This window comes from Larus michahellis, chromosome 2, assembly GCF_964199755.1.
Source record: "Larus michahellis chromosome 2, bLarMic1.1, whole genome shotgun sequence".
In the NCBI taxonomy this organism is placed as follows: domain Eukaryota; kingdom Metazoa; phylum Chordata; class Aves; order Charadriiformes; family Laridae; genus Larus; species Larus michahellis.
The window spans coordinates 40,960,960-40,976,695 of NC_133897.1; the positions used below are offsets into that span (position 1 = coordinate 40,960,960).

At 35.8% G+C, this 15,736-nt stretch overlaps 1 protein-coding gene across 1 annotated transcript in view; it reads left to right on the forward strand.

The window, feature by feature from the left end:
* The window catches only part of KCNH8 (potassium voltage-gated channel subfamily H member 8), a 190,226-nt gene that overhangs the window by 95,219 nt on the left and 79,271 nt on the right, over positions 1-15,736 (forward strand). Inside the window, exon 5 of the mRNA XM_074575000.1 lies at positions 81-321. Within this exon, the coding sequence (XP_074431101.1) occupies positions 81-321 (241 nt within the window). The remainder of the gene's footprint in view (positions 1-80; positions 322-15,736) is intronic.

Sequence of the window (15,736 nt, forward strand, 5' to 3'; positions counted from 1 at the left end):
AAAAGGCTGCATTGGAAGAAATACGTATATATTATCACATTATTGTTTTGTCTCATTTCATTTTTTTCTCTCTTTTTCAGAATGTTTTTGTAGATAAACCAGCATTTCCAGAATACAAAGTTTCAGATGCAAAAAAGTCCAAATTCATATTGTTGCATTTTAGCACTTTTAAAGCTGGCTGGGACTGGCTTATTTTACTGGCAACGTTTTATGTTGCTGTGACTGTACCTTACAATGTCTGCTTTATTGGCCATGATGAGCTGTCTACAACTCGAAGCACAACAGTCAGTGACATTGCAGTGGAAATTCTTTTTATCATCGGTAAGATATGTTTTGGGTTTGTTTGGGATCTCTCTTTTGACATTTAAGGTTTTCACAGAATGCATAATATAGAAGAGGAAATAATCATTGCTATAATGATTTTAAAGAAAATAAATTTTAGCTGTATAGTTTGATTTTTATCTGAACTTTAGATTACATTTTTAATTTATTTTTTTTTTAATTTTAAATTGATTCAGGTAGTCCTGTTGTTTCTCAAAAGGGACCTTTGACTGTAAGGCAGATTGAAAACCATTGTTTTACCCTATGGATGCAGGGGTGTGCCCTGAAATTACTTGTAGTGTTGTTCATAATGTACTTTTTTTTTTATTACTTTTCACAGATACTTAGAAATCCATGAACCATAAGTTGACCATCACTAGATTTTAAAAACTAATGACATAAGATTAAAACTCACATTGCAATAATGTAAATGTACAATATCAATATGCTATACCGACAACTGGGATAGAATTTAAGAAGCAGAGGTTACAGCTTGCCATCTGCTCTGTTCTCTAAACTTTTTATTTCAATGATTCATTTAATTCTTATACCTTTAAAGAATTAAAAGGAAGACAAGGTCATGTCTAATAGTGGCCTTGATGAATAAATATTTGTGTTTCCTCCTTTTGACATTGATTTCTCATTAGTTTTAAGGTCTAATTTTCCTTTCTTATGCTCACTGTTAGATTTGGGTGGACTCTTTCATGTTAATGCACACAATCCACACTGAATGATACTCAAGCACTGCGATGATATGCGATGATATCATTGAATGATACTCAAGCAAACCCATGTTCTGCAATGCAGATCATGGAGGAATATTTTTTGTCATGTAAAAAGAGCAAGGCTATGACAGTAGTCAGTCATAAATGACTCCACATCCCATTTTAAGGAATATAAAATAAAATAATTCCACTTGATCTACCTGGGTGTCTTTATAAAAACAGTAGACTCAAGGTTAAGATATTTTGATAACGGTTGTATCCTCCAGCCCACACCGGTGTAGATTACTGGTTTGTGTTATGAATGTGTTTATTAGAATCTGAGCACAAGAGAGTGTAATCTGTATCTAACTGATTTATGTGCTGTAGTAGTCATTTGAAGCAAGACAGATGGTGTACTGCTCAGTGCTACTTTTCTGTTTATATCCTTTGCTGGAAATATAGAATTCTTATATCAGTAAGTCAAAAGCAATGGTATCTCTATGATCAATAGAGTGGTTGGGTAAGAATAATAAAAGGAAGAAGATTTTCTGTAAATTTTACTTCATGTTTTCTGGCTAGACTTTTATGTCTATCATTCAGGAAACTTAACTACGTTTGTAGCTAAATACATTCAAAGAAAAGTGTATAAAGTACTAGAGAAGACTTTGCGTAATTATGTTACTGATAACCACAAACGCTGTATTGTAGCGTACCAATATTCCTTCCCCACAGTTTCAATAACGACTCCATTTTGCCCAAAATAATTATTTCTAAAGCTATTATCTGTTTTTAAATTTGTGGCTCTGGGGAAATGTTTATGGAGTATTTTAGGGACATGCTCATACTGCGTTTAAATCTCTGCAGTGAATTTAAAGAAAACAGTGTGTTTATAGTCACCTCTCAATGGTCCCTTGTCTGTTAAAATATTGAATGAATATGCCTCAGAACATATGTAAGATTGACAGCATACATAAATTTAAACATAAGTTTCAGGGCATTGTTGCATTGTGACTCTGACAAGCACATCTTTGATAGATGATCTACGTGCTTTGGGAAAAGTCAATGAGAAGCATTGAGTAAAATTCTTTTTATGATGCTGCTACCTCAGAAAGTCAGTGGGGAGATCTGTCTGAGATGGGGCCTTCAGCTGTATTACAACTCTGTAATCACAGACTGAGGCATTACACCTCTGTAATCATGGATTGGAGAAAAAGGGACTATCTGCTCCGATTTTATTCGTATTTCTCAGAACATAGAATAATATTCCTTTTACGCACATAACTTGCATAAAGTCTTATTTGGACTTAACAAGGGCTTCATTTTTAGCTGTGTTATCAAAGGGAGCAGAGGCATGACAATAAAAGGGAGGGATGTCTGCTCATCCGTTCAAGAGAAATAATAGGGTAGAGGTTAAGGGTTTCCTTTAAGCAGAAGAGTTTGAATAAATGTAGGGGCTAAAAAAAACTTTTAGGCTTATCCAATTTGTGATTCAGCATATGCTTAAGCGTGGTGAAAATACACATGGAAGTGTTCTACTGACTTGGGGAGCTTATAATTAGGAGTGTTGATCTGAACTAAATTATTTATGAGAAAAGAGCACATCTAGCTAGAGGTTTAAATGCTTCAGCCTTTTAAGTTTTCTAAAATATAAGCAGAAGATAAGAATAACAACAACCCATTTTGTGATGTCTTTGTGGTTGGAGGTTGAAGAAGGAACATAATAAAGGCTTCTCAAATCAAGTTAAAATTATTTTCCACTAGATGTTTCCTTTATATGCTAGCGTTTTGATAACTTGCGGGATGTGATGTTTGAGTGCACTCTTTTCCTCTGTAATGTGTGCAAACTTTCTCTAACATTCCTTTGTAAATAAATCTTTTGCTTCCTCTTTCCAACGCCAGTTGAAAACTAGTTTAGTTTTAGACTTTTTTGACTGTTTTATATATCTTAAAATCATAAAGATGTGGAGAGAAAAACTTGTAAACATTAGTGTATTTAAGCAAATGCATAAAAAAAAATACCTTAGAAAGTGTTTCATCTGGTGAGTGAGATTACTTGCTTAGATGCATGATTTACTTCAAAGTTTATGCCCCTCAATTGGCATAGGCGTAGCTGGGTCCTTCATTTGTAGATTGGTATGTCTGGGTGGCTGAAGTTTCAATATGTCTAAGAAGCATAATGGATCTTCATTACTTTTCAATAATATTTTTAAAGTTTCCTGTCCTTCGGTGGAAAAGCTGGGAGAATCTCTCACCCGGTTCATTCCACTTTATTAGTAACAACCTCCTGAATGCATAACTTTTACTCTTCCATAACTATCCAATATAGTGCTCTTGTTTCTGCAGCAGCTTTTTCATTCCAGTTTTCAGATTTTGTTTGTTTTTTTTTTTTTCACTTTTAAAATATTATTGAACACCTTAATTGAAGAGAATAACATTACCAGAAAAATTATCAATACTTGATTGCTAAATGCTCAGACTCACTCACGGGACTGTTTGAATAGTATGCCTTCAACAGGAGTTAAGATCAAGGCGATGGTTCAGAGAAAATATGTATAGGCTTTCAGGGTAATGGTAATACATTATTTGCTGTATGAGATCAAAGGTGTCTAAGTATTTTGTCTCCTAAGGTGGCCAGGAACAACTATAGAGAGAAGAGCTACAAAAATAAGTGACCTTTCACTTTTAATTTTAGTTTTCTGTTTGTGGGTCATCCAGTTTCTAGTGGAAGATGGAGAACCCTGGATAATAATTATAGCTATAAAATTATACTATTTATAAACATACTGGCAACGGTAATTTGAAATGATTTTCTGCAAAGTACTCCTTTTCCTACCTGTGGAAAAACTGCATAAGCCACAATAATTTAGAAGTGATCATTTCCATGGAAACATTTCTGTATCTTCAGGTAGATGCAGATAAATGTTATAATAATGGAGGAACCCTGAAAATTTGACTTGTGTTGGCTCTGCTGACTCCTCTCCGTCTGTAGAGATGTGACGTCATTGTTACACATTGTTAGCCAGCTTCTCATAGAACGAAAAAAAAAGTATGCTTGTAGATCTAACCAAGGTTTTAAGAAATCACCCCCTCAAAATGTTGGTTACTACTCCTGAAGTTGAGAAATACAGTTAAGACACAAAAACTGCTCATATGAGCATTACTGCTTTTTCTGAGGCCAAAATGAACGACATTGACTTAAACCACCAGTGAACTGGTTACAAGAGGGGATCCTTGTCTGTTGTGTCATGTTCCGTCAAAGTTAAAGGTAAAATCCAAGAAAGAAGTACTTAAAGAATTACTGAACAGGCTCCATTCCGAAATCTGATTTTGTGAAGAAATACCTAAAACAAAGCAAGTGGATTATGCAGGATAAAGGCCTTTTAAAAAACACATGTAAGATGATGGGAACCTCATGAGTACAAGCTGAAATACGCAGCATTTACCATATGTAATTCCTTACTATTCCGGGGAGAGCTCTGTAGGCAGCTTATAGCTGAGTCAAGATATTCTGCATCTGTGCTTCTGGCAAATATAGTCACTGTTCCACTTCTCAGCTGTCCTAAATGAATCTCTTCAGACAGATTATTTTTCTTTCCTATTCCCTATTTCACAGTGAGACTTGTGACAGGCTTCTGAGCACTTAAGAGTGCTAAGAACACTTAAGAACTGACTGTTCATCTTTTTTGTCTAAGCTGTGGTGCTACTGTAATAAAAATTTAAAAAGAAGATGTGTTGACAAATCATTTGTTTCACCTGTAGTCAATCCAGACATCGGGAAATGCTGTAGTAATAGTTTTGTAAGTAATTTTTCCTCTGCTATGTTTCCTTTGAAAAGGTATACAAAGGCAAAACTACCCTGTTATACAGAGTACGACTGACTTGCATTGTAGCTACAATCAGACGTTGGTTTGTATTTAGATTTAATGGTAAAACAACACTATATTTTTCAATAAGATTAAAGTCTTTTAATTAACCATCTAGGTCATTTACAAGGAAATGATTAGATACTTAATGTTTTGCCATATATTTGTGAGCTTGCATGTGGTCTTTTTCATATTTTTTTTTACTGACTTATAGGTAAAGCCCTATGTATGTGAGTTGTTGTCAAGCTGCATGAGGTAATTTCTGAGAAAAATATTTCAGATTTCCCCCTTGGAATTGGTCAAAAAAAATTAATTACCTAAAGAAGTTGTCCCATTGCCCACTGAATGTTTTACTTGTTCGATCTTTTCATTGTTGTCTCCATAATTTGTGTAAAGTGAACTGTGTTCATGAAATATCTAAAAACTGCATTTGCTTCACACACACTGAATTTAGTGAAAAGTTAAGTCATATGATTGATGTTTCTTCACTCTTTGGAATTGCTTCTTTCTGCCCTATTTCTGCAAGTTCTATTGAGAAAATTACCCATGTAGAAACTTTCACACGCTGCAGTCACCAATACTAGCTTCTTTTAAAAGCAGAGCTAGCAGTTCATTTTTCAGAAATATTTTTAGTTCTTTGCTTTTCTTTCAAGACTACAAACTCTGTATTTTCCGTTGTAGAAAAGCCAATATAATATATTTTAGTTACTCAATATGTTCGTGAATTGAGTCTGGTTTTAAAAGGTAGAGCATAGTTCATAAAAAAGAAAATCTTTCCAGTGTTTAGTATGTTATTGTAAAGGTCACAGTATGTGATGCTTTTCTGGCGTATCAGCTACTGAAGAACTGAGATTAGCTAATCCTGTTTAACACCCTCATAGTTAAGGAGGGCAACTTGAAAAGGTGAACCCAAAAGGCTGAAAATCAGGGAAGCAGATAAAAGAATGTGACTTTTCATTTTTTAAGTTTGTGGTCTTTTGTTCAGCTTTGTGATATTGGAATTTGAATTCATGGGCTGTCAGCACAGTAAAGGGTTGCAATTAAACTCCCTGTTTTAACATTGGTGTGCTGGTTGTTCTGCGTGCCCCAGCATGCCCACAGTAACGGGTACAGCAGCCTAACTAAGTACGGTGTTTGGTAGAGCATACCATGCTAGTGCATTAATGCTGACCATACTAGACTCCTGGAGGGAGTGACGTTTGTTACCAAAATGGCCATTCAAACCGCTAATGCCTTCAGATTTCAGTTTTTTGTATTAATGGATAATTTACTCAGTAAAACAGTATTTCCACCTGGGTGTGACTTCAATATCCCATTACCTTCCACTGTAAGAACAAATAGTAAGGAAAAGCAAGTCGGTCTGTCAGTTACAGATGGATTTGGGGAATCAGTTCTGCTATGATCCAATATACCTGAGAATAGATCTTGCACCATTAAAATCACTAAAAATGTTGTGAACTGTAATGGAACAAGGCTGAGGACACAAGTCATAGTGCTGCCTTAGGAGAGGGACAGTGCCACTCTTCACATACTGTACAGTGACAAGCATCGTGGTGTCCATCATAAACTCTTTTCATTGGAGAAATTTGACTGGTAAAACAGCTTAGTGTATTCAGTGGTGACTTTGACAGAACAAAGAACAAAGCCTATGAGTTATATTCATTCCACCTTAGCAGAAGCTTTTTTTCAGAGGTCCATCATATTAAATGAGTGCAATACCCTTGTACTGAGGATTTTAAGAATTTGTAGCTTTAAACTACGTTTCCATTATTCATCTGAATGCTAGTCATCCAACTAAAGCCACAAGACCTCTAAAAAAGTGCTTCTTTGAATGCAGGTGCAACTTGTCTCTGAAATGAGGTTCCCAGCCTCTCTTACAGACCAAATGGGGTTGTTTCCACAATATTCTGGAGTGCTAATGGCCAGGAGAATATGGTACTAAGGGTTGCACCCAAGGAAAAATAGGAGGGAGAGGTGCATTTGATAGCCAGATTTTCCATTTTAAATGTATATTTAATCCAGATATTCATTCCAATAAGCTGTGTTTGGCTCAAGCATGTTTTCCTGAAGGGCATCTGCGCTTGTTCAAAGACCTCAGAGTAAGGAGAATCCACAACTCCTCTCATCTATTGCTGCAGGTGTCACCTGCAGAAGTGAGGTCTTGTTAAGCCTTGAATACTACTGGTTTAAAACATCACTACCCGCTGATTCTTAGTTAGGATACACTAGATTGCAATCTGTCATCTGATATGATACAACCACACTTTGCTGCTCCATTCCAAAATTAGATAAGAAGTATTTATTGAATTCATCTGGGTTTTTTTCTACAAGATTATTAATAGCTTCTTTCATAATGGGATGCCACTAGCACAAAGGAATTGAAGTTGCAGATTAGTGTTTCTTTCCTAATACATCTAAAACTGTAATTTTCCTCAGTCCTGCCTACCAGTGATTTCTTTCTCTTTCCCTAACAGGTCTAGATTTTCATGACAAATTTTCTGTAGTTTATGTTGATTGTTACTTAGTATCTGTTCAGCATTTGTTGTATCTTTCTAAAAAAAATACGCTTTCCTTCAACAGCTGCAACGGGCTGTTATAAAGACTTATTATTTTGTTATATGTTATTATTTATACACTATATATTTTATTCTATATTACCTATTTATCATACAAAGTCCCTACTTTTAAGGGTTTTGTAGTAGCCCAGATTCCTAAGCAACAGGTGTTCAATAAGCATTACTTTCATGTTTAAAACCAATATCATCTCCCTCACCTTATCAGGTCAGCATATAAAAGAAAATCATCAAAGTAATTGTGGTAATAGACATTTTGACGGGACATACTGAGCTGAAAAATCACACTTCCATTTGAATAAATTGTGCCCAGGAGATTTACTAGGAACATCTAGGTTTACAGCAGAATAGAAAAAATAAGAGTTTATATAGGGAAAGATAAATTGTTCTTCAAGCAATATAGCAGTAGTATTTCCTGGAATCTTTCCTAAAAGCTCTTTGGCCAGGTTCTAATACCATTATCCATATGTAATTAAATAACATTGGCTCAAATAATCAGATAGATCAAAGAGCTTGAACTTTGTGGAAAGTGTTGCTAGCTGAAGACAATCAATGTAAAATCACGTAAAGGAAAATGGAAAAAATAAAAGAAATAAGAGAAGAGCCACTTGTAACATCTAGGAGAGGGAGGTGGTGTAGGAAAACTGCTCTGAAAATCGATGGGGTTAATATACCTAAATCATCTGGGTCTCAAGCACAGGATTGAATTACTGTAGTCAAATATGAACTCATGCATCACCCAATTCCCTGGTTACTGCTTATATGTATACTGCTTGCACTAAAGGTGCAGGATTTTTCATCTTCATTTAGTTCACAGTAAAAAGAGAGGTAAACTGAGTTATATTACCGAGCATTTGCTGCAATCCAAAAGTGTGCCATGGGCAGTTACTGAATCATCTGACTGATCCCAAATTGTTATTTTGCTGTATCTTGATCATATGTCTAATCCCAGCAGGATTTATATTTTAAAAAATAAAACCCGAAGAGAAAAAAACCGTGTTGGTACAGGAAAATCAACTGCTTCAGGTAAAATAATCCTGTTTATGGGTAAAGAGGTTCAGATGGCTACCAGATAAATTTTTACCTCTGGATTATGTCTTTTTTTTTTTTAACAGGGATTAGAAATTGAGATTATACAAAACACATATTGTGCTTTCGAAATTGGAAAAGAGGTATTATTCTGGAAAACATCTTAAGGATTAATAGGATAGTTTGATGAATATCACTTTATGGTTTTCACTCTTTTGATGTCATTTAGGATTGCAAACTGCATTATGCACTAAATAGAACCTCCATTTTTAATGTAATCTTTTTTTCCCGTTGTTGAGTACCAGTTTAAATTGATATTTTCATGCCATTCACTGAGTGGATTTGTCTGTGTGTGAATGTGATCATGGCAGATATCTAGAAAGGCAAGGCTTGGTAAAAGATGTGGCATGTCCTACAGAGCTTTAATTCAAGAGAGGTCACTAAACGTTTCCAAAACCCTATGGATTTGCTCAGGGTTCCTAGCTCATTTATGCCCAACTATGAAATAAATTGTCTTTTCATTGAAACTGAGCATAGCTAGGGCATGGATTTTCATGCTGGAAGCTTGTGAAAAGGAAAAGGCTCAACAACATGCTAGTAAAAGCCTTTAGGTAACTCAAATAAGGAAAGGAATAAGTTAGAGCTTTTCAGTTAGACCACGGTATTGGCTTTAGAAATTTTGAATGAAAATATCACAAAAGCATGTAGCCATGGTAACTGCAGACTTGGAAGACATTAGGGTAATGTTGATCCCAGCCTTATGATGTTTACTGCTGTGAATACTGTGTAAGAACTTAATTGGAGAAAAATATCTAAATAAATTAGGAACTGCAACACATGTAGATTAACATCTTTTAATGCAGACAGTTTTGTAGCTGAAACAGCTGGGTTTTGTTTTTGTACAAGTTCATTTTCCCTAATCTTTCAGTGTAACTCCATGAGAGTTTTAGAGATATCACATTTCCTACAAGAATTTATATATTTTTTAAAAAGGTTGTGTGCCCATGTCTTATCAGTAGTGGAAATAATAGGCTGAGAGAATCCAGGCAGATTGAGCTAGTTAGCCATGGGATACGACCAGGAGATAAATCAGAGTCAAGGTTTAAGTTTGAGGTTGATCGTACCAAATGGTACATTTGTTAGTCGCTGTTTATTTGCTCTGCGTGCATTTTAGGGACTTAGTGCCTAAACAGGGCTTCTGCTGTACCTTGTGTGGGGTTGGTAGGGGAAGGTGATCAGTCTGTAGGCTGGAGAGAAGGAGGAGGAGCACCGGACAAGCAGAAAGAAATTGCATCAACAGGCACGTATGGCCAGAGGTTGTGAGGAGCAGAAGCCTGTGTTCAGACACCACAGCTCAGTAGTGCTGGAAGATGTGGGGTGAAAGCAACAGGGGTGTAAAAGAGAAGGTGAGGGGATAGGGAGGGAAGAGATTTGCCTAGGGAAACTAGGCAGAGCAGTCTTTCTGAGGGTGACTGTCCATTGATTTGCTGGTGAATTTTTCGTAATATGAAGTGATTCTGCATGACCTGGGTGTGGAAATTAGAGCTGAAATAACTGAAAAAAATAATGATCTATTTAAATCTTTGCGGGGGGCGGAGGGGGGAGTGCAATGCATAGGTGATATGATTGCTTGTTGCAGTCATATGCTTGATTGGTTGATATGATTGTTTCAAACCTGTTGAAATTGGACATCTTGGGTTTTCCCTATTGAGTGCTGGCCAGGCCAAGTTCACCTGTGTGTTTGACAGCAGCAAAATTACTTGCTGCTTTGCGGACTGACACACTTTTCTTCTGTTAAGCTCACAGGTTCGTCTGCACAGCAGTAAGTGGCGAAGGAGCAAAAGTCTGCAACACAGGTCAGGGCTGGCTTAAAATACATGGGTGTTTGTTAACAAAGCAGGTGTATTTATGCTAAAATAGGGCAAAAATCTGTAGAAAAGTGGCACCTTGTAGTTTATACATGACTTGAAGGCCTTTCTTAAAATCAGTAGGATAGTCTAGACTTTATCTTGATCTTTAATTCGTTTGAACTCTGACTTTTTGCCTTCTAATTTTAACTGAAATTGGATTACCTAACTTGAAATAAGAACGCAGCTATTTTCATAATGAAGACAAGAATACAGAGGCTTCACCCTTTCCTTCCTCTCTACATCAAGTATAAAGATGATATTTTAGATATGTGTGTGCTGTGTTTCAGCACAGAATGTAGTGAGTCAACCAATTTGATATTATCTGCTGTTATTCCTGCTTTAGTTTTAGGTAACTTTTTAATGACACTGCTCATGTCAGAGACATCATGTATGTCCCCTGTTATCCTTTCCTGAATATGTGGCATGATCTATGTAGCTTGCAAGATCGTTTTAAATGGTGCTTTTCTAGCTTACATGGAAAAAAATTTGCAGTGAGGTAACTTCAGAATTTTTTTTTCTGTCGTAGTAATACTAATAATGATTTGTGTTATGAGAGCTGCTGAAACAAAAAAGAGATTGTAGTTCTTGTCCCAGTCTGAAACAAAGATCAAATACTGCTGTACGTATGAAGTTTGCACAGCTTGAAGTTTGTTGTTACAGTATACTTAGTATATTCAAACATACCTCTTGTAGACAACTTTTGACTCACTGCTTGTCCAAAGATATTAAAGTCACTTCATGTATGCTTAAACAATCAGCTCAGAGATTAATCACAGAATAGTTTGGGTTGGAAGGGACCTTTAAAGTTCATCTAGTCCAACGGCCCTGCAATAAGCAGGGACCTCTTCTACTAGATCAGGTTGCTCAGAGCCCTGTCCAACCTGACCTTGAATGTTTCCAGGGAGGGGACATCTACCTGCTCTCTGGGTGACTTCTTCCAGTGTTTCACCACCCTCACTGTAAAAAATTTCTTCCTTACATCTAGTCTAAATCTACCCTCTTTTAGTTTAAAACCATGAGCCCTTGTTCTATTGCAACAGGCCCTGCTAGAAAGTTTGTCCCCATCTTTCTTATATATCTCTCTTGCCTGTTTTACAGCTGTAATCTGTAAAATTCTTGCCCTTCCTGCTGTAGAAAATGCTTAAAGCCCACCACATGTCAGGGCATTTGGAACACAAATTCACCACTAAAGAAAACCAATAGTTTTGATGCTGTGGAGTTGTCTGGAATCTCCAAAGCTTTACAATATTGATGCTTATGTCTAATTTTCAAATTTTTTTTTGATAAGTTAGTGTCATTGGTAGGTAGAAGCTAGTGCGCAGTAAGATTCACAATTTATAACATTTTAAATATTCCATGAGTACTCTCAGAATAGATCCTTGCACAGTTTTTTGATGTTTAACTACTCTTTGTTGCCTCAATTTGCTTACCATTCTAGTTGATCAAAGTCTTAATGATAAGAAAACATTTATTTAAAAAAAAAAAGAAGTTAATCTTCCACTTTTTAAACAGCAATCCCAAAAAGACCGTGGAACATGTAATTCCCAAAAATATAATCCACTCTTTTAAGACAGATGGTCATTTCTCCATTTGTGTTAAAGTATTTGTTGTGCTTTTAGAAGTTTCTTACCTCAGGAGTTTTGTTTTAGTTCTTGGCTTTGTTTTTTTTTTTCTGTTACAGCTTTCTCAGTAAGTACTTTAGCACAGCAGTTAAGCTGTAAATAAGGTTGCCCAGATGAAGAAACCGTTTACATCCAAGTATAGCTCAGAAAGCTGTCAAGAAATAAAAGATGGATCACACTCATCTACCTCCCTCTGGATTTTTACCTGATGAGTTGGTTGCAGAAAGAAGCACTTACCATTTCCTATTCAATTTTATATATATATAAATGTTATCTGAGGCTGTTGTCCTAAATTGCTTTGATAGGAAGGCAAAAAGGGGTGCTGTGCAGGAAAACTTTTAATCTCCTCAGTCTTGAACAGTGAATTCCATATGCACGTTGATAAGCATTTGGTGTACTGGATGGCTTAGGGGAATTTAAAGCAAGCCTTTATCACCTTTTCTTGTTAAAGCTTTAGTTGTTTCACAAATGCTAATGTGCAATAAGTAAGCAAATCCTTTCTCTAACTTTGATAACTACACACTGGAGATTTCTGAGACAAACGAGAATGAGAAGTTTCAAAACACTAGTGATGTAAATATCCTGATCTCTCTTACCTATATCAAGCAAATCTGCGTGAAGTAGTTATGTATGTGTCTGGTACTACCATACTGATCTGTAAATGTGAATGGTGACCAACTAACTCTACTAAGCTCCTGTAGAGCTGAACTGACCTCCTTGCTCATTATGAACCATATGAATTCATGCTAATTCCACATCTTAATTGTATTAGTGAAAATTTCAGAACATTTTTGTAGCTTGAAGAATGCAGGGCCAGCTGAGACTACTTTGTAGTCTAATCTAAAATTTTTATATCTCTGTTTTTACTTATATGTTCTGTTCAGCCTGAGGATTTTGTTGAATGAAAACAGTAGTACTTAAAGCATGAACAAATTATAACCTGCAAGACCTCAGTCCATGGAACCAGATAACCTCAGATATGTGTCTAAGTCACTTTGTGTTAAGGCTTTGCACTAAATCTTGAAAAATTTTGTGCCAAAACAACAAGAACACTCCCAAAGATTTCATTCATCAAGAGGCTCAACTGTAGCGGGTAAAAGGGAGAGAATGACAGAGATCAAATTGTCAGAAATACCATAGATCCACTACTAGCAGTGTATAGGTTAACTAGTGTATGTCAAATGATCTTAGGAGACTGTCTAGCTTCAAACTGCAGAAGACAACAAGTAATTCTTTTCCAGACCCAGATTTGGGATTAGAACTGGGCATTTGATCAAAATGCATCATAAAGAAATCTTTTCTGATACCTCAAAGGAATGATCCAGCACGATCTTCTCTGTGCTGACTCTCTGCCTCTTCGCTTTGTCCTCAGTAGTGTATCAGCGTGGAAAAAAATTGCTTCCTGGCTTCTTGAGTGTAATAGCTCAAAGACTTGAAGATAAGATCTTACTTTACCCAGTCTTAGTGTAGCTACCTAAAGAATGTGTAGGAAGAAATGCAAATCAATACTTTTTCCCTCCAAAGCTATGAAATTAAGGGAAAAACAGATTAACTCAATGCTGCAAAGGATGATCACGACAGTCAAACCTGCCTTTCTTCTCCCTAGCAGATCTACATACATACATTCACCTCATGTACATAAGTTACATCAGTCCCTGTATATAAGCGTTGTGTACTTGAACGTAACTTAGATATCTTTAGTATGACATAGTATAAGAATGTTTTAACATGAATCCAAATGGTGCGAGTTCATCCCCTTGTTTGCTAAGCCACATTTGATTTCCAAAATGTGTTTACCTCATGTCTGCCCAGTGTATCCTGTTGTGCCTAATTAGCCTATCAGTGGATGAAAACAAGTAAAAGTCCGTTCTCCTGTTAGTATTCTGGAGCTGAGTAAACCAATTTATAACATCATGTAAAGTGAACTCCAAGTATTTTTTTGTAATTTGTCTCTTTCTCTTTTCATTTGTCTTGAGGTGTGGCTTCTAGAGCTGTACGGCTGCAGTTGTTTCACCAATGGCACGAAATATTTTCTGTTCCCAGGTGATAATCTCTGTTTTGCCACAGCTTCATACTAAGCCCATACTGTCACTCCTAGCTATTAGAAATCTCTTTTGGTGTCTTTGTTTTCCAAGCCAGAATCTCCCCTCCTACAGATACCTTTTTCCTTATTGTGTCTTAGATGTGTTTCGCCTATTATACAGATATATATGACCCATTTTATATTTGGATTTGTGTTGGCCACAGTCATCCATCTCCTTTCTTCAAAACTACCGTATCACTGTGAACTTAATCAGTCAAGATGAATCCTCTAGAAACAGTTTTGTTTATAAACAAACCCATACCAACAACGTTTTGATACTGAGCAGAAAGCTATTGTTTTCTGGATCATCACTTTTAGTAGGTTCCCCCTCCAAATTATTAAAATTATCATGGAAAATTCCATTTCCTTGGCATTTTCCCAATTTTCTGAGATTTTTATTAGAAGTTAATACTGGTGACTCGGAAAGTGACTCTCAGCAAGTTCCACCTAGAATATTAGGTGGAACTTTGTCTTCAAAAATCTCCTTGAACGGTCTAATGCCTCCTTTATTATATAATAAACTTCTGTACCATCTGCAGCATCATTCGGAGTGATAGATCTTCCTACTTCATTCCAAAACCACAGTTTTAGTTTTCTTCTTTTTAGAAAATAAGAGACAAGAGGACTGTAATATTCTACATGTCTTCAGTTTTATTAGTCATTTAAACTTAGTTATGTTTTGTTCTCAATTTCAAACTTGTAATTTTCATAGTCACTGATCTTTTCTGTATTTCAGTTACATTTTCTGGGTTATTTTGTATCTTACAATTTTCTGAGGATTTTTGTTTGTTTAATTTGGTTTTGATCTGAAACTGAAGGCACCTATGATGCTGTGTTTATCATCCCACATAATACGAATAGATGGCATTTTTCAGTGACTGTGTCTCTTTTTGTGGGCGTAAGTTGTCCTTGCAAAAAAGCAGACATTCATTGTTTGTGCCTGTGTTTCACTGGCAAAGCAGAACAGCCATAAAAGGGAAAGGCAAGATGAAATATAGCTGAAAAATCATTTCTGCTATCAACATTGAAGAATTTGAAAATAGTACACAAAATTAAAAAATGTTTTAGAACTGGAGTTATTAACATTTATTTGTTGTAAAATTGTAAAAATAGGAAACATAGTTATACATTCTTTAAGGGTGAGGAATAGGCACATGACACATTAAAATTGATTAAATGTGCATTTTTCTTACTACATGTTAAATGAAAGTCTAATTAATATCTTATAGAAGCTCATCTGTCATAGATGTACTTCTTTGATTATGTTACAAGAACTTTAAGAAAAACTATAGGGAGATGAAACTTTGAAACCTGCTTGAGTTTTTTTCAGTTAAGAGGAAAAAAGAAATCAAGTCTATATAATGAAACATGACTGTTTTATAGCAGCTATGATTTTCATCAGATCCTTTCGTGGTTCAGAGCATCATCTAACATAAGATCAATTCACAAAATGGGTATCTCAATGCAAATCTGAGTAGAATTAAACATGATAGTAAAATTAACACTTTTGTAACACATTGTACCAATGTTTGGCAGTGCTTTAGGCAAACATTCTTATGCCTTGTGCCCCAGAATGTAGGGGTCTTCAGCTCCAATTCTTCATAGCTTCCATCATCACAATGTCCAAGCAG